This window comes from Gouania willdenowi, chromosome 15 (assembly GCF_900634775.1).
Source record: "Gouania willdenowi chromosome 15, fGouWil2.1, whole genome shotgun sequence".
Taxonomy (NCBI): Eukaryota; Metazoa; Chordata; class Actinopteri; order Blenniiformes; family Gobiesocidae; genus Gouania; species Gouania willdenowi.
In genome coordinates, this window is record NC_041058.1 from 15,891,533 (window position 1) to 15,912,677 (window position 21,145).

At 36.9% G+C, this 21,145-nt stretch overlaps 2 protein-coding genes across 7 annotated transcripts in view; both read right to left on the reverse strand.

Annotated features, from left to right (window-relative positions):
- Nucleotides 1-6,643, reverse strand: part of slit1a (slit homolog 1a (Drosophila)) — a 121,456-nt gene extending 114,813 nt beyond the window's left edge. For all 5 annotated transcript variants that reach the window (XM_028468324.1, XM_028468322.1, XM_028468325.1 and 2 more), the window contains exon 1: nt 6,018-6,643. In XM_028468324.1, the coding sequence (XP_028324125.1) occupies nt 6,018-6,211 (194 nt within the window). In that variant the 5' untranslated portion in view covers nt 6,212-6,643. The remainder of the gene's footprint in view (nt 1-6,017) is intronic.
- A 5,419-nt stretch (nt 6,644-12,062) lies between these two features.
- On the reverse strand, nt 12,063-20,625 carry LOC114476822 (rho GTPase-activating protein 19-like). Of its 2 annotated transcripts, none has more exons than XM_028468769.1 (11): nt 20,517-20,625; nt 19,985-20,238; nt 19,269-19,349; nt 17,640-17,849; nt 17,325-17,551; nt 17,158-17,244; nt 15,913-15,978; nt 15,465-15,683; nt 14,243-14,338; nt 13,152-13,265; nt 12,063-12,873 (listed from the first exon to the last, which is right to left on the reverse strand). In XM_028468769.1, the coding sequence occupies exons 1-11, from the start codon at nt 20,552-20,554 to the stop codon at nt 12,868-12,870; spliced, it is 1,398 nt and encodes a 465-aa protein (XP_028324570.1). In that variant the 5' UTR covers nt 20,555-20,625; the 3' UTR covers nt 12,063-12,867. The 2 variants fall into 2 exon arrangements, with proteins under 2 accessions (XP_028324570.1, XP_028324571.1); XM_028468770.1 differs by having other exon boundaries at nt 19,985-20,223; nt 20,517-20,578.
- Nucleotides 20,626-21,145: the final 520 nt, after the last annotated feature.

The window sequence follows — 21,145 nt, forward strand, 5'->3', positions numbered from 1 at the left end:
TGAGATTTCACGGTAGTTAAGAGGCTCCTGCCGAAAACAGCGTTCAATGGAAACGCGTTTAAAGCGCAATTATACTTTGTCGACATTTAGAAATATCGCTTTTATTTTGCGAAAATCGGTAATGGAAACACAGCTAGTGATGGCCCTGCTTGGATTCAAACCGGTGACCCTCCAATTACTGCTTCCTTAGCTGTTACGCTGCCATTGCCCATATGACTGTAAGTTACCTCTTTAGCAAAGAAAACAAGCATCTGACTCATTACGGCCTCACAGGGCGGAAGCTGAACTGCAACCAAAGAAAGAAAGAAAGAAAGTCGAACACTTCTATCTGCTCTGTGAGGTCAGATTACTGCAAAGCTTAATTAAAACTTCTCATTGCTCTTTTAATTGTGGATTTATAGTAAAAGCAATAAAGTCCCTCAACAGCCCATTTTAGTCATTCTCAATGAATGTGTGTGTGTGTGTGTGTGTGTGTGCGTGTGTGTGTGTGTGTGTGTGTGTGCGCAGTGTAAGAACTGAGCGTGTTTTCCTTGCTCCTGAGTTCCTCTAAGGGCTATTAATAGTTTTTCTTTCTGCTCAGTCAGGCCTCAAGAGCAAAATTACTGATAGGAAAGTTAGACATTAATCAAGTCGCACACATGAATTAGAGACCAATCCGCACACACACTGATACACATAGATCTACAGCTCCCTGCATGACCACATTCAGATCTTCAGCACTCTTTATGGCCTTCTCTACTAACCCTACTGACCCTGCACCAGTAGTAGGGATAGAGACGAATACTGCCCTACTGAGGCATCCCATAGCACCATGAAAAGCTTGTTAAAGGTAAAATTGTGTACTGATTTAATTGGAGCCTAAATATATTTTTAGAATAGGCTCGACATGAAAACAGTCTGCTTCTTTCTCCGTGCAGTTGTGCAACCAGGAATTTGGAAAACAAAAGAGTGAAATGGCTCCCAGCCTCTGATCAAACCTAGATCATGTGACATGATATTCCCTCAGAGTGAAGTGAATCAATTAAACATCTGCTCTGATGTAAGTTTCTGCCATCGGCTGGAAAAGGGAGCACACGTTACCCATGTAGAAAACACAGATAATGAGTTCTCTTTCAACGATTCACGATATCCATGTCAATTTATCTATAAGGTATTTTTTTCAATTTAACCACAGAGAAAGTCGAGAGTTAAATGATCAAAAGAAGCAAACTAGTGTAAAGATCTCATTTACTCATGTCGTTTGTTAATCATTTTTGGAATTTCGCACAAGAAAAATGAAAACATTAATGCTTGAATCTTTGATAAAAACTGTAAGCTTCCTTCGCATATTGATATATAAAATATTGGCTCTTTTAAAATGTATCTAAATATTTTCATATCTTAAAATTGAGCTTGGAATATTGAATAAACTGCAGATGAGCATCTCAAGTGCATGCGTTAAAGTGTTCATACATTATTTATCCAGAAAGGTATGAATTTTCAGCGTAAAATGCAGATTATTAAAGTGTATTTTCAATGTCTACACAGAGCTCATGGTTTTTCATCTCAACACTCGCTAACACCCCACCCAGCCCCTTCACTCTCGATTAAAAACAGATATGGTTTTACAGAGATGAAAGATGAATTTTCAAAATTGGATTTTCATGGTGGTCTGACGTAAAGACGCTCCTGTAAAATAATCTAATCCACTCCCCCATGAACTCATATCTACAGTAGCTGCTTTAGTCTAAATGAATGCAAACCACAAAATAAATAATATCATTTTTTTCCACTCAGAGTCATAGTAGACGCACACATCTGAGGTAGGTGCATTCATCAGAAAACTGAGACAGCATGACTGCAATGCATGAACAGACACAAAGCAGTTAGCTTTGATGCTAAGCAGTCAGCCCTAACAGTTCTTGGTCAAGCACTTTATTGTTCATTGTTCGTATGGTGTAAAAAAGAATGGCTAATTCCACTCGAAAACACAGCGCATTAATTGATGTGCAGAGGATCAAATGACTCATAAAGGCTAAAATCAAAGGCAGATTTACAGATGCATTCCCCCACAGCAATTACTACAGGAGAAAAGGCCACAGCTGTGTCGAACAGGCCGTAAATCCAACTAACTGAGTCCCAGGCCTCTAATTTCACAATCCTCCTCTGTGCATAAACATTCTCTGAATGATCATCATTCCAGGCATTATCGCTCCTCACGGGATTACAAGCAAAGAGGATGGATGTATTACGACTGTAAAACAATGTGCATGAAACTCCGGATGTGTCGCAGCCGCTTTGTGAAAAACAACCTAATCTTGTTTATCCATTCATTAGCGTAGTGGAGTCACACCTATATATCCTGGGCTGTGTGCTGTAATCCTTTTATTAGTGATTACCTCCTCACACTGATGGATCTTCTCATTCTTCTCCCAAACCGTACCACCCCCTCCCCTTCCAAGCTCCACCCTGCGTCCAATTTCTTTGTCTATAGCCATCCTGCGTTTCTGTCATCTCTTCTAAGGTAGCGGGTCGTGGGCAGCCTGTGTTCAGTCTTGTCAGGGTAAATGATGGATCAGGTGGCCAGTGAGATGCTGCATGTACCAGCTATGAGATGCTGCCAAAGGCACTGTGGGCATTCTCTCATGGTGCTTCCTCACACAGCTCCCCCCTCCCACTTCAAAGCACATCACAACGGTTATAGAAGCGATTGAGCTCCATATCCTCAGCTACTACTAACCTACATTTGTTCCCATCCAACATGACTAATTCAATGCACGCGCACATAAAAGAACATGCTTAACTTTATGAATAAACAAATATGAATGGCATGAACACACAATGTACACCAGACATGGGCAACTGGCGGCCCGGGCACCACATGTGCCCCTCGATCGGCCCCCAAAGTGCACAAAATAAATCCCAAAACACACAAAATGACAGATATAAAATGACTCAATAAACACACAAAATGGACAACAAAAACACAGGAGATTACTCCAAAAACACACAAAATGACAGATAAAGACACAAAGATACACAATGTGACTTGAAAACCACAATAAATGGCAACAAAACTACACCAAAATGACTCCCAATGACACACAAAACTACACAGAATGACAACAAGAATACACAAAATGGCTCTAATAACACACAAAATGACAACAAAACACAAAATGATTCTAATAACACACAAAATGACAACAAAACACAAAATGATTCTAATAACACACAAAACTACACAAAATGACAACAAAAACACACAAAATAATTCCAATAACACACAAAATGATCCTAATAACACACAAAACTACACAAAATGACAACAAAAACACAAATTATTGCAATAACACACAAACTACACAAAATGACCCTAATAACAAACAAAATGACTACAAAAGCACACAAAATGACAACAAAAACGCACACAATGACAACAAAAATACACAAAAAACAACCCCCCCCCAGTGGCCCTCGGATCAGAGAATCACATTTTTGCAACCTCAACTGTGATAAACGTTGTCCATCTCTGGGGTACACCTTCCACCTCCTCTCTAATGTGGTGGAGGTCCAACTTGCCCCTGAAGGTATCAGAGACCAGAACCATTTACACTAGCTTTGAGCAGTTAGATGAAGGCACACACACACACACACACACACACACACACACACACACACACACACACACACACACACACACACACACACACACACACACACACACACACACACACACACACACACACACACACACACACACACACAATAGGAAAGGAAACTTTAAATGACAAAGATTGTGGTTTATTCCGTTGCCTGTCTAATAAAACCTCTCCCACAATCCTTTGCTGTTCCAGTAAGTCATTATCATCCTCCTTATATGTGCACTAAGTATTTTCACTAAGTGCAGCTTCACGCTGATGTGATAATCATTTCAATGTGAAAATTAAAGTCCAAGGAAGAGATGAGAATAGAGAAAGGAGGCAAAGGTATAGAGAGGGTGGATGGAGGAGGAGGAGGGGGAGGAGGAGGGGGAGGAGGAGGAGGAGGAGGAGGGGGAGGTGCGATGGATGAGCGTCCCGTACACGGCGGGGTGTGATTTTAACACGTGGAGCTCACAGTCTCATTACAGGCTTCGGTCTAAAGAGCACAGGGGTCAGACCTGATCCAAACCCACACTGACAAGTGCAAATGGGATTCTGCAGTCGGTCCTAACAGTCCCCCCACACCCCACATCGCACACCCACACACACCAACTCCCTTTTTCTTAAAAACACACACTTGGCAATCACGGCTGCAGATTTATGCTCGATACGCTCACATTTTTACCCAACATCACCATCATGTCTCATCCTCTCAATCCAGTTTAGAAAAGATGGCCTACATCACTTGGTCTCAGGTAAATCATTGCTGCTGCTGAGTGTCATTGTTTCTAGAGCTGGACATTTAACAAAGAAACAATCAAACCACATCAAAAGTTGTCACTGCACTCAAAGTTTTCATTAAATCCACCTCATCCTAGCTATAATGTGTCTCTTAAAGTACTAAGAACCCCAGACGTGTACTAAACATTTATCACTACTTGGTAAATACAAGGGCCACCAACTTTGGGAACGATTACAGAAACCAGTAAACCTCATTACTCAGTTTGACCTCAGTGCTGCTTTGCTTTCATTCACATAAACACACAATCGTCTGATGCTAAACACATAAATCTAAGCTGCTCGCATGGGACCGTCATGTGGGCAAGGCATGTTGTGGTTATTTGCACCAACACCTTGATTAATCACCCTGAGGAATCAACAACAGCAATGACCTGGGAATATAATCATATCATATGACCTTTATGCAAAACGTGTTTGATTTAATGCAACTTTCCAATCATGTTACAGTAATTAAAACAACCATTGTGTGCAAACTTTCATTGCATATTTTGGCCTGATAATTTAAATGCATACATTGACGTTTGCAGGTCACGGTATGCATTTAAATGATCAGGCCAAACAACAAAAAAAAAAGAGTGTTTTTAGAAATGAAATATGAAAGGCATGAAATATGTAACCAGCTCCGCTCCCAGGGTGGCACCACTGCCTCTAACGCAGGCTTTCGCTGCTCCGTTCCCACTGCATGTTTTATTCAGAGCTGATATTCTGAAAGCTGAAATAGAACAATCTATTTCCCCTTGCACTCCTCACATCTGATTTACTGATGAATATTTTACAGGAACGTCAGAAGAGACGGAGAAACTCCAACCGCAAAGCCAGCATCTGCCTCCCCACCTCTCCCTCTCATCCTCCCACCTTTTTTTTTTTTTTTTATTTATTTTTTATACAAGACAGCTACCAGGTAGTTCTGCAACAATCACTCGAGTTGAATCCCAGATTTGCTTCATTTTCTCCATGATTTCAGCTGATAGAACTGAATATGACACCTTCAGCTCCACAATACACTTTCTATTTGATGTGTCTGTCTTTTCCACCTTGTACATATATATCTTTATTACTTTTTTAAATGATTATACTTTTATTTTCTTTGTTTTAGTTTTGTTCTTTGTTTCATATGTGTTTGTTTTTGCTTTGTGGCATTCAGGGAAACATGTTTCCTTACTGTGCACATGATAATAATAAACACTTTGAATCTTAACACTCACTTGTGAGGTGAGTGTTTGGGGCCCTGACATGGACATGGCCCCAAAAGTGGAACAAAAAGCTGCACTGATAAGACCAACTTACACATTTACATTTAATTCTCAAGCTCTTTAATAAATTGAGTTTTTAAATGGATAAAAAAAATGAAATTTGATTAAAAATGAAAGAGAACAAACTACAGAAGAAGAGTTATGTCCACATGTTTTACAGTCCCTCATGCCTATTTATACCTGCCTGGAATGTCAGTGAGTGACTGACACAGACGCACTCAGAGGCGTACAGACAGAGGTTATTGTTTTGTTTCACTTCAAGCAAAGTCATGCACAACAACCTCAGAGAAGCTAAATAAAATAAAAAGTGAAGGTAGAAAGTGAAGGGGGTTTTACTCACAGCCTCTCAGTGGTGCGGGGGATATTCCTTGGCATGGTTTTAAGACCCAGTCCGTGGCAATCAACTGTGGTACCGCTGCAGGTACACTGGGCAGGGCAGGCGCTTCCCCAGCCCACGAGCAACGCAGAGAGCATCAGCAGCACCCACAACCACTGTGGCATGCCTACCTCCACACAGCTACCTCTAAAGGGCATGTTCACCTCAAGAAAATCAACCAGTCCACCTTTCTTCTGCTTCCAATAATCCCTCCACCACAAATAAATAATATGTGATGAATCTAAACAAACCTGGAAAAAACTAACAAATAAAAGCAAATTATTTCCTCTCAGTAGAAAAAAGCCAGTGAAACAGCCCTGTTGTTTTTTTTTGTTTTTTTTTTTGTTTGATTGTTTTGGTTGTTGTTCAATTCTTGTGATGTAGCTTTTGATATCCAACACAGTTTACGGTTGTTTGAAAAAGAAAAAAAATATACATATAAAAAATCTGCCTTCTTTCTTTCTTTCTTTCTTTCTTTTTTTTCTTCTGTGTTCTTCTTTGTAAACTCTTCTTCTGCTGTCTTGTCTTTTGTGGAGTTTTGTGTGCTGTGGTGTGCACACGTCTGCGTCTCAGTCCTCCTCTCACTCAGTCCTGCTCCACACTGCTCGCCCAGAGAGAGAGAGGGAGAGAGAGGGAGAGAGAGAGAGAGAGAGAGAGAGAGAGAGAGAGAGGGAATAGGAAAGGAGCAGAAAGGAAGAAAAAAAAAACACAGTCGCTCTCTGCCTCACACACACACACACACACACACACACCAGTCATCCATCACAAGGATCTACAAATAGCAGACCCCCCCCCCCCCGACTCCACCCCTACCCCTCCTCTACCTCCTAACACAACAGCCCCCACCTTCACCACCACCACCAGCATCAGAACCCTGCCTGAACTCCCTCTCATTCCCCAGATCCTCTATTTTATTCCCTGGACTCTATTCACAATACAAACCCACTCCAAGTATCTTTCTGTTTTCTAGTTTCACTCCCTCCACATCTTCTCTTTCTTTCTTTTCGCCTCTGCCTCCAGGCAACCCCCCTCCCTCCCTCCAGAGAGTGCTAACCTGCATGACACTGCACAGCCCCCTGCCCCTTAGGGAGCGGCCGTGGGGAGACGCCACTGAATGGATACATGTGACGAAGGAGAAGCCAGTGGGGAGGAGAGGAATCAACACCTTGATCCTGGGAGACAAAAAGCCACAACAAGGAAATCAGTAAATGTGGGGCCTTTAACATGTGCATCATGTGAGGCAAGTAATGGATTACAAGTACTCACGTTTAGTGTAATTAAGTTGCTTTTATGGGTACTTGTAGTTTTTTGAGTATATGTCTAAATCAGTCATTTTACTTGTCCTTACGTACATTTTAAAAGAAGTAATTTGTTACATTCATACACCCAACCGTTACTGAGTAAATTATATATATTTTTGTTTTAAAATGATCAACGGACATTGTGAAACTACAAAAAACGAAATGACCAGACAACAATCAAATGCATCACATTATAGCCATAGCCGACCAATCAGATTAAACGTAATGCACGACGCCAAAACAGCATTGAATGCTGTAAATATATATTTTTTTTTTTATTTTAAATTGAATTCTTTGATGAATTTTATTAAAAAAAATTTTAAAACTGTTGCCTTGTTTACAAAGCACTTCATGGTCTAGCCCCGCCCCCACTACTTCACTAAATAAAACCTAAACCGATGTGGAGACCCCACACAGAAGAACAACATGTGGACAAACTGTACTGTCCATCAGAGGAGGTCAGTTTAGGACATAAGAGAATGCCCGACTTATAGCGCTTTTAAAAAACAACTTAAACATCATCTTAAGGTAAATCAGTCCTGCACTCATTTGAACTAAAATGTCATTTGTATAGTTTTTATTTTGTGTTTTGTATTATTTTATAATGTACATTGTATTACTTGTGGGACCTGCCTCGGGACTACATATGTAATCTAGCAGTTTTGCTATAACCTGGCACATTTACAAGTTATGTACAACTTGTATATGATTGTTCATTGATGTATGTTGTCCCGATCAAATAAATAAATAAATTAAATAAAACATTTATATATAAATGTTTACTTTGAGTTTTACTTAATTGAGCTACTTTTTATTTGTACTTGAGTATTCTATGTGAGCCTGGGCAATATATCAAGATTCAAGATATATTGAGTTTTCTATTTTGACGAAATAGAAAATTACAATATCGCCTATATCGCTATATATAGATTTTTATAGCTCATTTTGTGTTAAAATACTCGTTTTAGAAGTTGCTGCTCTCGCTACTTCTCAGAACAGCATAAAAACACAGTTTGATGGATTGCTGAGTACATTCTAACCCAGACCTTCCCCTAAACAGCCACACTACAGAACTCACTCACACGTGCTGTCCCTTATAGGGGAAAAAAGCCAAAAGTGGCACATATTGTGCAGCTGTTTGTTAATAAATAAACCTGCATTGCATTGCATCAGCAAATTTAACCCAGATTTTTTTTCTGGTTAGACTTCATTTGAATGAAAAATATTGGGATTTATATTGTATATCGCCATTTTGAGAAACAATATTGAGATATGAGTTTTGGTCCATATTGCCCAGCACTAATTTTATGTATGACATAGTTGTACTAGTACTTGTGTACACTTTGAAGCCAATAACTGTACTTCTACTTGAACAGAATATATCAGTACCCTTTACACACAGAGACAGAGATAGAGCTTTACCTGCTTCAAAAGCCACATGTAGGCAGACAGTCGTCACATTCCATAAAGTGGAATAACAGAATTAAGACATAAACTGAGCTTTACTGCAGAAGAAGAAGAAGAAGAAGAAAAAAAAAGAACAATTCTTTAGCCAATTATTTACTTTACTGAACCTCACTATAACTTTAAATCGCCATTTAAACCTATCTGATGCTAAAAACAAGCAGCTTTGGATTCACAATCTCTTTATGCACTGCAGTATCACTAATAATGACATATTTACATTTATTAAAAAAAAAAAAAAAAAAAAAAAACATGGTATGGATTTCCTGCATGGGGTAAAAAAAGGCATCAGTGATTTTTGTTTTAAAATTCAGTTAATAAAGCATTTTAAATAAACTGACTCTGCGTTAGCATCTCTTTAGTCCTCTTTTCCAAATGTTTATCATGAATGAGACTTTGATGAGTGATACTTTGGAATCCCACTTTCACTTTGGATTTAGCAGTTTTTGTAACGCAAGGCTAATTTATTTGTATTGCGCATTTTATACACAAAGGCAATTCAATGTGCTTTAAATGAATAAAAAGCACAACAGAAAACATTTAACAGTTTAAAAATCATTAAGAACCTTTGAAATCAGCAGCAAAAACATTAAATCAGCAATAATATGATCAGTCATACGCAGTGGGAAAAAGACTGTTTTTTAACTTGGATTTAAACATGTCCACATTGGATATCTAATTTAAGAAATAAAAAAAAACACACACACATTATGTTTGTTGATGTTATTCTAAGACTGTTTGCCTTGGTTTTGTGTTTTTACTTTTAAATTATACTTGTTATACCACCAATGTGATTTTGGATTTTGTACCATGTGTTTATTTATTTTAATTTATTTGATTTTATTTTTTAAATTATCATTATTATTATTATTATTATTATTATTATTATTATTATTATTATTATTATTATTATTATTATTTTCATCGTGAGATACACCGCTGTTGTGTTTATATCCGAAATAAAATCAATCAAATCCCCAAGACATTTGGAAATGTATTTTGTGTAAATGTTGAAATTTATACCAATAAAGTTTGTTTTTTTTTAAAGTGGGATAAAATGTCCTTAAACAGCTGAACAACACATAGATAACTTTTAAAACACGTTTCCTTCAGTGCAGACTATAATAAGAGCTCAGACACAGACAGATGGAAAAACACTGGAGTTTTGAACACAAATTGTCTGCAATGGTCGATTTTAACAGAAACAATTTTGCCTCCTTTTACGTGGAATTTGACTGGCTGCATTTAAAAACAAATCACAGTGTTCCAACAAAGCCTGTAAATGTGAATGTTTGCAGGGTTTGTGTTAATGTGAAGTTGATTACAGTAGCTCGACTCATGCTTAGTCTGGAGCAGCAACGCTATATTAAACTTTTCCACTACATTTCAGAAGTGGTCAAACATTACTCTGCATATTCCGGAGACTGTTGTGTATTTAGTGAACATGAGAAACAGCAGATCCATTTCCACAGATGTTTACAACGTGTACTTACAAAAGGCAGCCATGCTTGGACTCCTGACACCACAATGAGCAGCTCTGACGCATTCCTGCTATTGTTGAACAGCGGTTTGCATTGTTGGAACTAACACAGCCAAATATGTCCACAGTCATTTTAAACTCATTTTCTTTCTTTGCAGTTGCATTTTTAGTTTATTTTACACACTTTTTTTTTTGTTTGTTGCCGATTTAGTTTTTTTTTCCATGTTCCACAAGTAGGCCTATAGTGGATATGAAGAGTTATGGTATAGACTACAAATGTTGTATAGTTGTTTTAAGCATATAATCGTTGTACAGCTCTGGAATAGGAGTAGAAAATATGTAATAATAAGTAAAACGTGTGACAAAAATGGGGTTTCAATCAAAAGTTATAAACTAGTTTAGCGCCGGGTCATTTGTGAAGCTAAAGAGCGCCCCCGGGTGGTCACTATCAATACAGCACTGAACAACCTCTGACTGGTGTTTGTTTTGTTTTTTTTTTATTTAGTCTTAGGATATTTATTAAAATAAGAATACAAATCAGTGGGTTTTGATTTAATCGAGATAATTCATTTTAAAGTCTACACTATATCTTTAGACATTATGGAAGCCTGTTTCCGAAATTAAAAAAGAAAAACAAATCACCACAAAAATTCATAATTATGAGATAGAAAGTACTAATATTCAGAAAGAAAGTCATAATTATGAAACAGAATGTCACATTTATAAGAAAGTTCTAATTATGAGATAGAAAGTCATAAGTATGAGATAGAAAGTCATTATTATGAGAAAGACAGTTATAATTGAGATAGAATGTCATAATTATGAGTCTTAATTATGAGATAGAAAGGCATAATTATAAGTCCTAATTATGAAACAGAAAGACATAATTATGAAATGGAAAGTCATAATAATGAAACAGAATGTCATAATTATGAGAAAGTCTTAATTATGAGATATAAAGGCATAATTATAAGAAAGTCCTAATTATGAAACAGAAAGACATAATTATGAGATAGAAAGTCATAATATTGAGAAAGTCATAATTATGAGATACAAAGCTATATTTATGAGATAGAATGTCATAATTATGAGAAAGAAAGTCTTAATTATGAGATAGAAAGTCATAATTATGAGAAAGACTATCTCAAACGTCATGTTTATCTTCATGACTTTCTTTCTCATAAATATGACTTTCTGAGGTGATATAAAAAACTAGTAAAAGTAAAATAATAAAAAAAATCTAAGTCACAATTATGACATGACAGCATCTCATAATTATGACTTAATCTCTCATAATTATGATTTAAGATTTTTTTTTAATAATTATTTTAGTTTTCCTAGTCATTTATTTTTTACTGGTGGGAATGGGCTTCCATATTGAGATGATCCAGTGGAATATTTGCCATTTTTTCTCCTCTCTTCCACCAGGTAAAGGTCACCAAGCAACGGATAGATCAGTACAACTACAATTAAGCCTTTATCAAATTTAGAAAATGATTCCACAAAATAAGTTCAGAAAAAAAAAACAATTAAGAGCTTTTTCATTTGGATTTTCCACTGAAAACAAAACTACTGTAAATGTTTGAAGTCATTCTGCTATTGCTTGAAAATAGTCAAATGGGAAGTGAATAAATAATCTGGAATAATACTTAAAAAACCACACAACCATTTTATGTTCATTTCAAGTAAAACACAGACACAAAGAGGCCATTTTCAGTGGGTTTATATGGCAGGAAGTTACATAGGATCACCAATCGTGTTGTCATTTCCTTGTTATTCGAACAAAACAATGATCCCACTATAGAGGAAGTAAAGAAGAAAATCTTCGAGCGTCAATAAGGTTTGCAAAAGTGGGAGTGGTTATACATTTCCCACAGAACACTTCTTAGAACAATATGATACATTTGCATTCAGCAGAGCAATACTTGGCTTCAACTATAAAACAACAACAAACATAAAATAGCTGTAAGAACAAACTAAATATGAAGCTCACTATACATATGATGTATTGTACACACATCAAAGCTGAGCTTAAAAGATTCAATGTAAAAATAAATTGATAAATAGCAGTAGTTTAAAGCATCAGTGTTGACTTTTTCCAATTTTACACAAAATAGAAACAAATCTCCAAATATTCTCTTTTCCAACTCCAGCTTTTCACCTTAAGGCACATTTTTGGATTAAAATAAACTCAACCATTCACAAAAAATTCACATTAAACAAGAAAAATAATTCACATCTTTTAACTACATCTCATGCAGTAAAATAAAGGCCTTGGAGAGCTTAAGACAACTGAGAATAAAAAAAAAAAAAAAAACACTTTGTTTTAAAAGCAAAATCCACAAAAACACACTTGCATAACAAAGGAAGAAAAAATTGAAGTCAAACTGACCTAATAAAATAAGTGTCTTTTTTGGTAGAGAAGCTTTAAATCAGCTTGTTTTAAGAACTTCCCAAAGAATAAAATTATTACAAATGAAAAAGAAAAACAATTCCATCGGTTCTGGACAAGCCTAGGGAGTGACCTTCCAAAACAAAAATGGAGTCGTCCTGGCAATCACAATCACCATTAATCCTAGAAAAGAAAAGAAGGTAGAGGAAGGAGGTGAGCTCAGTAATATTAGCTCATATTTAACCAGTGCATCTGGGGCAATGTCAGCAATGGAAAGCAACTAACCCATTGCCATTGGTTGCTGACAGTTTGAGGAACATACAGTATCTTAGTTCAGTAGGATTTCCCAGAGACATTTTAACAGATTTGTGTGCAGCATTCTGAGCTCCTTCAAATTGTCAGGATACAACTGGCATCGCAATCTTTATTTAATTCATCATTTATATGTCATAAATACTCACAGCTCCAGAGCTTGAATTTTCTCTTCTCTGTCCAGCAGTGGCATCACTGGGTTGAAAATTCTGCAATCTATCGTTTTCCTTTTCTGATAACGTTTGGCTTCCCATTATCTTCTTCTGTTAAAGACAAAATGCAGATATGCCTTAAAAATGAAAAAGATTTAGGTGTGTAGATGGGAAGACTTTTCCATAATTCCATTTAATAAATACACAGTAGCAGACAATCATAGGTCTTTTATTCTCAAAACAGGGTTCCTACAGCTTCCGACAAATTAAATTTTAAGACTTTTTATTGCCATTTGAAATTAAATTTAAGACCAACTCACAATAAACATATGCAACTGGCAGCCCCTAAAGTAAACATACACAAAATAAAATTAAAATAGACAAAAAAAACAGCCTAAAATAATCAAAATCACTCCAAAAACAGACAAGATGACTACAAAACAACAAAAATGAAAAAAATATAAAAGCCATTAAGAAAAATCTGTTAAAAGTTGCTATAAGCATGATGCGCATCTACACGGAGTTCAGCTGCAACCACGCCACTGTTTTGTAGCTGGTTCTGCGATGGTAAATTATACATTAAAAAAATGTATCATTTATTTTGAAATGTGAGACTAACTCATACTTAATATGTGTTAAAATTTGGGGCGGTGTTTAGCTCAGTGGGTTGAGCGCCCGCCCCATGTACAGAGGCTATAGTTCCTCACCTGCAGCGGGTCCAGGTTCGATTCCCGGCCTGGGACCCTTTCCTGCGTGTCATTCCCTGCTCTCTCTGACCCCCTTCCTGTCAAGCAACTGTCATATAAAGGCCACTAGAGCCAAAAAAATCCTTTAAAAAAAAAAAAAAAAAAAAAAAAAAATATGTGTTAAAATTTAAGACTTTTCAATTATTGATTTAAGATATTTTAACAAAAATTAAGGCCTTTCTTTTATATTCATGAACTTAATGCCTTTTAAGACTTTTTAAGGATCTGCGGGAACCCTGTAAAAATATGTTATAATTTATTGCCAACTTGAGTTTCATGAGTTGTAAAGAGAAAAAAGAGAGGAGATATCCGTCTGCATGTATTATTAAATCATTAACAAACCTTGATAACTCCACCACCCGAGCGAGATCGCTGATGTCTGCGGCTGAGCGGCGACCCACGGTCAGCGGACGACATCACTGCAGGCTGCTTTTCAAACTGCACATCAAATAAAAACAACACACCATGAACTGGTTTCACATGATTTTGAAAAACAATCAAAGAACATTACCATGATTCATGACTATAAACAGTTTTAAGGAGATAACACTAACTATATATCTTGCATACTACCTGCTAAAGCCTAAAATAAGAGGCAACAAATGAATATTTTAAAGTGTGTAAAAAGTAGTGGGAAAAAGAAAAATAACTCAGAGAATTACCCAAACTGTAGTGCTTATAGTAGATTAAATTAAAATTAATTGTGACTTTGGAGACGGAGTACACAAATGTATATTATATATCATCTGTACCTTGTTCATCTGTCAGCAAGATACAGGAAAACAGCTTAATATTGCAGCGTTTTAATATTTATCTATTAACAGGTTTATTTAATTTAATTTCTTTAAATAATAAATTAATAAATTGATAACACTGATATGAAAAGATTTTGGCTCCATGGAAATAATGTCTTTAACTTTAAACGTATTTCCTTCCCTGTTACGATAAATGCTTTTAAGAGAGTCAGCAACACTGCCCCCTAGCAGACAGGAAGGGGCGGGGCTTTCCACACATGCGGTTCTGCATGTATTTGTGTGTGAATCTCTCATCAAACTGTGTTGCATTTGTCTCAAAACTCAATGTGTGCATCAGTCAATCCACAAGCACACATTCAACAGTTCACAAGTAGAATTAGAGCTTTACCAATGATAAATCAGTACAAATGAACACACAGAATTATAAATCACATGGATATCTTGGATATATTTGTGTAATAATAACGTAATTTTGATAATGAGAGACTACAAAGCTGCAGCATCAAAACTGGAACATAGAGGAGAGCATCAGCAGGTGCACTGAGGTTCAAAGTGTAGCAATCTCTTTTACAACATGTGGATTTCTGCATTTTCACACATGCACCACAGATGTATTCTTTCAATAAAACATGATATATGTCCTTTCCTTTAGAAACCAGAGCCAAGGAATGATAAAAAAGTATAACTATGAGGGGTCAGGTTGGTCTATCAATCACTTCATGTTTTGAGTCTAATCTGTGGGTCCAACCTCAGCACCTCCAGGACTGAAACATGACTGACAGAGGTATTTAAAATGGAAGATCATCTACCTGCCGCATGAGTTTCTTCTTCTTGGTTGAGTCTGGCATGTTGTTGACGTGCAGGTAAAGCTCTCTGAGGGCAGATTCTGTGTAACTCTGCGTCTCACTATGTCTGGGGGTGACGCTGCAGAAATCAGCGGGAAGTGTTCTGACGAAGGGAGAAGAGGAAGCATCTGTCCCAGCTGACAGAGGAACATCAATGGTCCCAGAATAAAGCACCGAGTCATCCTACAGTGGGAAAAATGTTAAATGGAATTACATTATGCTTGAACCAAATAGACACAAGTTGCAAAAACTGATCAAAAAGCATTCAATACTTCTGAAATGTTATTGAGAGAGATACTCAATGTACACAGAATGGAGCAAAAAACAATAAAAATACACACACAGAGTCATTATGGACACACGATGCTTAAGCTCCTAAATCTGAAACAAACAAAAGAAAATGAACAAATACCAGTGACTGAAGAGCTTTTGATCCAGTGAAGAACAAGCAAGCATGTTCTTTTATATACACAGGGGCCTAAAAGAAAAACAGAATCAACTTTGAGACAACATGGTATGAAAGAAATATATCTCCTTAGAAACCACCATTTCTAAAGATACATTAATTTATTGAACACATTAACATAGAAAACATGAAGATGCTAGGGTCCTCATTAAAGCTCCAGTATGTAGAATCCTCTATCTGCTCCATTTGAAACTGAAACCGAAACTCATCCTCCCTTACCGGTGTCTTTTGTGAACGATCTTAGCGACTTTTTTCTCTCAATATAGACAAGTGACAAGACTTCATCTTCTGTTATTGGAGATTTTTCTGGTGTTTTAGAGACTCTAACATAAATGCCCATATCACTCTGTAGTTACTGCTCTGAGCAGCGGCTGCTGCCGTCGGCTCATCCCCACCAGAGATCACACAGGGGGTTGTGATCTCAGCTGCCTGCCGCTCTGAGCGGACTGACAACCATCACTTTGCATCCAGACTATGAAATGAATTCACCTTGAATAAGCTTCTATTGGTTAACACACGATTCATCCCGTCTGTTCTCACTCACTCTCTGACACCAGTGTGTGTGTGTGGTGCGGACCTCGAAAGCAATTTGTTCCTCCTCAGTGTTTGTGGCTTTAAACTGTTGCTTCTCCACCCCAGTCTGCCTTTTCCCTATTGATTTGCTGTGTCACTGTTGTGTCTAACGCTGTTATGGAGACTTCTGATTGGACGTCCGTCATTTCACTCTTACTGACGAGGGTACCTGAACGCGTCTGACTTCAGTTGAGCAGCCAATAGTATCGCCAAAAACGGCTCACGTGTTTGTAGAAAGGTCTCTGATTGGCTGACATCCAAATTCTAGGTGTGTCACGTTCCTGGATTTATAAATGTTATTTCACAGAGCCAGGAGAAGGAGATGAGATTCACTGTCCACTCAGAACACTTTGATTATAATATGCTCAAAGATGATTATGGATTTTTAACCAAATGATGCCAAAAAAAAAGTTACATATTTTTTGGTCTTTACGCAAACATGGGATATAATTAATTTGAGGCAGCATAGTACAATACCTCATACAATATTCAGCACATATTTTTTTTAAACTGTGACAAGTTACAAGTACAAATAATGAGCTGTATTATTTTCTAATAAGTTAAATACTGTATATCCAAAAAATATTAATTACACATTGTGGGAGCAACGCTGCATACCTTGAAAAGCTTCTGTGAATGTCGGATGAGAAAAGCAACACTGCTATTCAACTTCTCTAAGTTTCCCTGAAGGTCACTTGCTGTAACCTGCAGGAATGGCAAGATAAACTTTAAATGTTATACTTAAAAACAAAAAAGTGAGTAGAAAATCTTGCTTATTTTCATACATTTTTGGGCCAGATGATATGTGGAGCAAACATTGTTGCCAGGTTGATAGCAGACATCTTGTTGACGTTCTGATTTCGAGCTGTGTGGTGAAGTAAATCCAAAAGAAGCCTCAACAGACTACGATTAGCGGGAGGGAGCAGCAAGAAGAGAAGCTGCAACGCCTCAATCTGACGTTCCTTGTTTGGTACATTCGTCTTGTTTCCCTTCTCATCAAAGCAAGCCAACTCTGGACACAGCAAGATGAGAATTACTGATGAATATTAATCAATCAATTATTGAGTAAGAATATGATCTATGTATGAATCCACCAGTACCTCCAATCTTCAGGTGAACGTGGTAGTGTCTGTGGGTGAGCAGAGGCTCTGGAAGCTCCCCCAGGAAGATTTTGAGCAGCGTGGCTGCATCGTTTGGGTGGAAATCACCAGTTTCCAGATCTATTTCTACCCCAGCGTTAAGCATTTCCCTCAGGGCTGCTTGCCTTAGGCTGTTCCCAGGCACACGAAATAGTCCCTCCACATCCAGGTCTGTATAACAGTGTGATATATAGTCAGAGTAAATGAGGCAGAAAAGCAATGAGGTGTGGGGCAGTCAGAACAGCAAAGGAAAGATGGAGTGAACAAAAGAAAAGGAGGAAGAAGACGGGAACAAAGTGCTTTATGATCAATTATTGACTCGAGCATTTGTTCCCAGTGTCCACTTTCAGTGAATGACATCACAGCTTTCCAGAAATAAATCATGACCTCAATGCAATTCACCAACAAACTTAGTGTATAACGTGTTTAAATAAATAAAAATATTAAATCTTAATGAGTACAACACACCAAGATAAATATAAAAACCAAAGCATCAGATAAAAATCCATACTAAATAAATTATTAACTAAATATAGTTTAATTAAATTAAACCATGAAGTCAATCAGCACTTACTTTGATGGGAATTTCATAAAAAACTGTGATAAATGAGTAATATTTGCATCTAGTGGCTTGAACAGATGTTGTTTTGATTGGCCAACATATTAAAGTGGAAGAACACCCAAAAACCACTTTGTACTGCCGAATTCATATATGATTAGGTATGAAGTAATGTAGTTTATTGATCCTAGTCCCATTCTCCACATTTTAGTCAATGTATTTAATTTTAGTGTTTTTAGTTGTAAAATTAACAGTGAATGCCCTCCATGGGTTGAACGCTGGCTATTGCAATTTAATTTTGCTATTGGCTGTGATTAGATCAGTGACATCACTAACTTGTGACATCAATGTTGGCCCCGCCCCTCCTATAAAAGATGGGATGAGGGACTGGTTTCCTACTCTCAAAGCCCTCAGTGAGCATCAATTGACAGCTCTGTGTGGAACTGTGCAGGGGGTGGGGCTGCTGTGACTGGGCGTGTCTTAACTACTCTAGAAGAAACTCCCACAATCAAGGCATTTTTTTAAAATTTCCCCCTAGTGGCAGGTGAGCAAAAACCTGTGGGTGTACTTACACTTTAACAAAGTTCGTGTATGTGCTATTGAAATGCGTGTTGTAGTATCCCTTGTATCTTTAAGTAAAAATGTGCTGAACTTCTGCACTCACTGATCGTTGCAAGAATGTTTCCAGTATTTCATAAAAATCACAAGCAACAAAGTGACAGTCGTACCTCTACATACCTACAACTCATGCCAAACAATGAGTCACACCGTTATTATATAAGTGAGCTAAAGGATGTCAAGAAACCACACATTTAATGTCCTTTACGTAAAATGCACAGACTGAATATGCCATTTTCGCCACGTTTATGAAACACCCGTTATGATGTTTGCTCCATCAACCGATCAGCTCTCATGAGAATTACAAGCAGAACATACTTAATGAAGTGGTAATGATAGCCTAAAATGTGCTAGGGATGAAAAACTCTTTCCTAGAAAGAATAAGATGCAATTATTATTTTTTCTTTACTTACTTTTACTGAGGTATTCAATCAGCTGATATATCTGTGCAATTCCCTCCTCCGTTAACGGTGCACCAAAAACCACTCCTTTCTCTGAAAAACAGGAAATGTCACAAAATGGAATACGTGCAATACAGTGACAGAACACATAAGAAGTGTTCGGTCAATTCAGGCAATTTGTAACTGTGCAATTAATTTATCCTTGCTGTTCTCACTGTTTATTCCTTTATTTGTTTATTCATCGTCTTAGTGGCTCCTCTTGTAAATACACTTATCTATCGTTCTTTTTATTTCCTCTGTATCTTGCAGATTTATAAGCAGTTAAATTGGTCCCAGATGGCATTATATTAACAATAAACAAACATAATTTTACTGATGAAATTCCTGATATATATATATATATATAAATATTTAGAAAACAAAAAAAAAAAAAACTACAGCTTAAAGGTAGACTCACTTTACGCACATTTCAAATAAATTATTTGCTTTGGCACTGTTAATAACAGTTTTTAAAAACTTCTTATTTTGATGTAAAAAAAAAAAAAAATTAATAAATAAAAACTGATAGATAGATAGATAGATAGATAGATAGATAGATATGTGTATTTCTAAAGAGTTCTGTACCAGACATATAATAACTCCTACATCGATCTTTATTTCAATTCATTATTGTAATGTTGCTATGTATTTCTATGCAAAGCCCTTCATGTTGCATTATGTGAGCTGACCTTTACGTTTGAGGAAGTTCAATGACCGCAGGAAGATGCTGGTTGAAGGCACTCTGGGCTCGGCCTCCCCTGTGAGCTGAGCGAACTCATCCCCGGGGAGATCGATCAGACGTGTGATGTTGCTGAGGACCAGCTCGATAAAAAACTGCGGATGTTCATGTCGTAGCCTCTCCACAAAGAAGTCAGGGTTAAATATCACAGGCTGGATGGGACTCATCTTTTCCTGAGCATTGGACATTCTGCAAGATGTCCCCCTGTTTAGAAACATAATAATACAAATACGCACGCGTACAAACAAACAAGCAGCAATTTACTACAAGCTTCACATGAAAACGCAGTAAAACTGTCTCCAGTTGACACCGTGTAATACAGTTACTACAGCAATGTAGCTACTTAACACGGTTTAATTACGCTCAACAACGTCAATAAATGACCAAATATTAGCTATAATTAAAGCAAAAATAGCCCTAAATGTCCAAAAGACTTATTATTTACTATGGTGCATTAAATGTCTCCAAATTGTACTTCATACCGTTTGCAGATGTTTGGGGAATAATTTTCTTTTGCCATCTTGGTTTTGAAATTTCTTCTTCGTTGGTGTTTTATGGCGGTCACTTCCGGTCTGTTGCTTTACCGCCACCCGCTGGTGAACATATGTATGTTTTTACAGTATATGGTGTGAAATAAATAAATAAATAAATAAATAAATAAATAAATAAATAAATAAATTCCGAATTCCGACATTTAACCTGAAGTCATGTACCCCCTACTGCTTCACAAAATATAATAATGTAATGCAGTTCTTTTCAACCTTGGGGTCGTGATCTCCTTTGGGGTCGCCTGGAATTCAAATGGGGTCCCCTGAAATGTCTCATTTATAATAATAAAAAATAATGCTGATTAAAAATATATTTTTTAAATGTCTTAAATATTATTATTTTTCAAATTATGACACCATACACAAAACCATCTTAAATAACTGTATTCTGTACTTTCACTTTCTCAAATTTAAATCTAGTTCAAATAAAATGCGGAAAATTCTAGAGAGAAAAAAATTATAATTTGTGATATTAAAATGGGGTCACAACCCAAAAAGCTTTGGGAACCACTGATGTAATGTGACATACAATGTATTCCTACAGTGAAATTTGTCTCTGAACC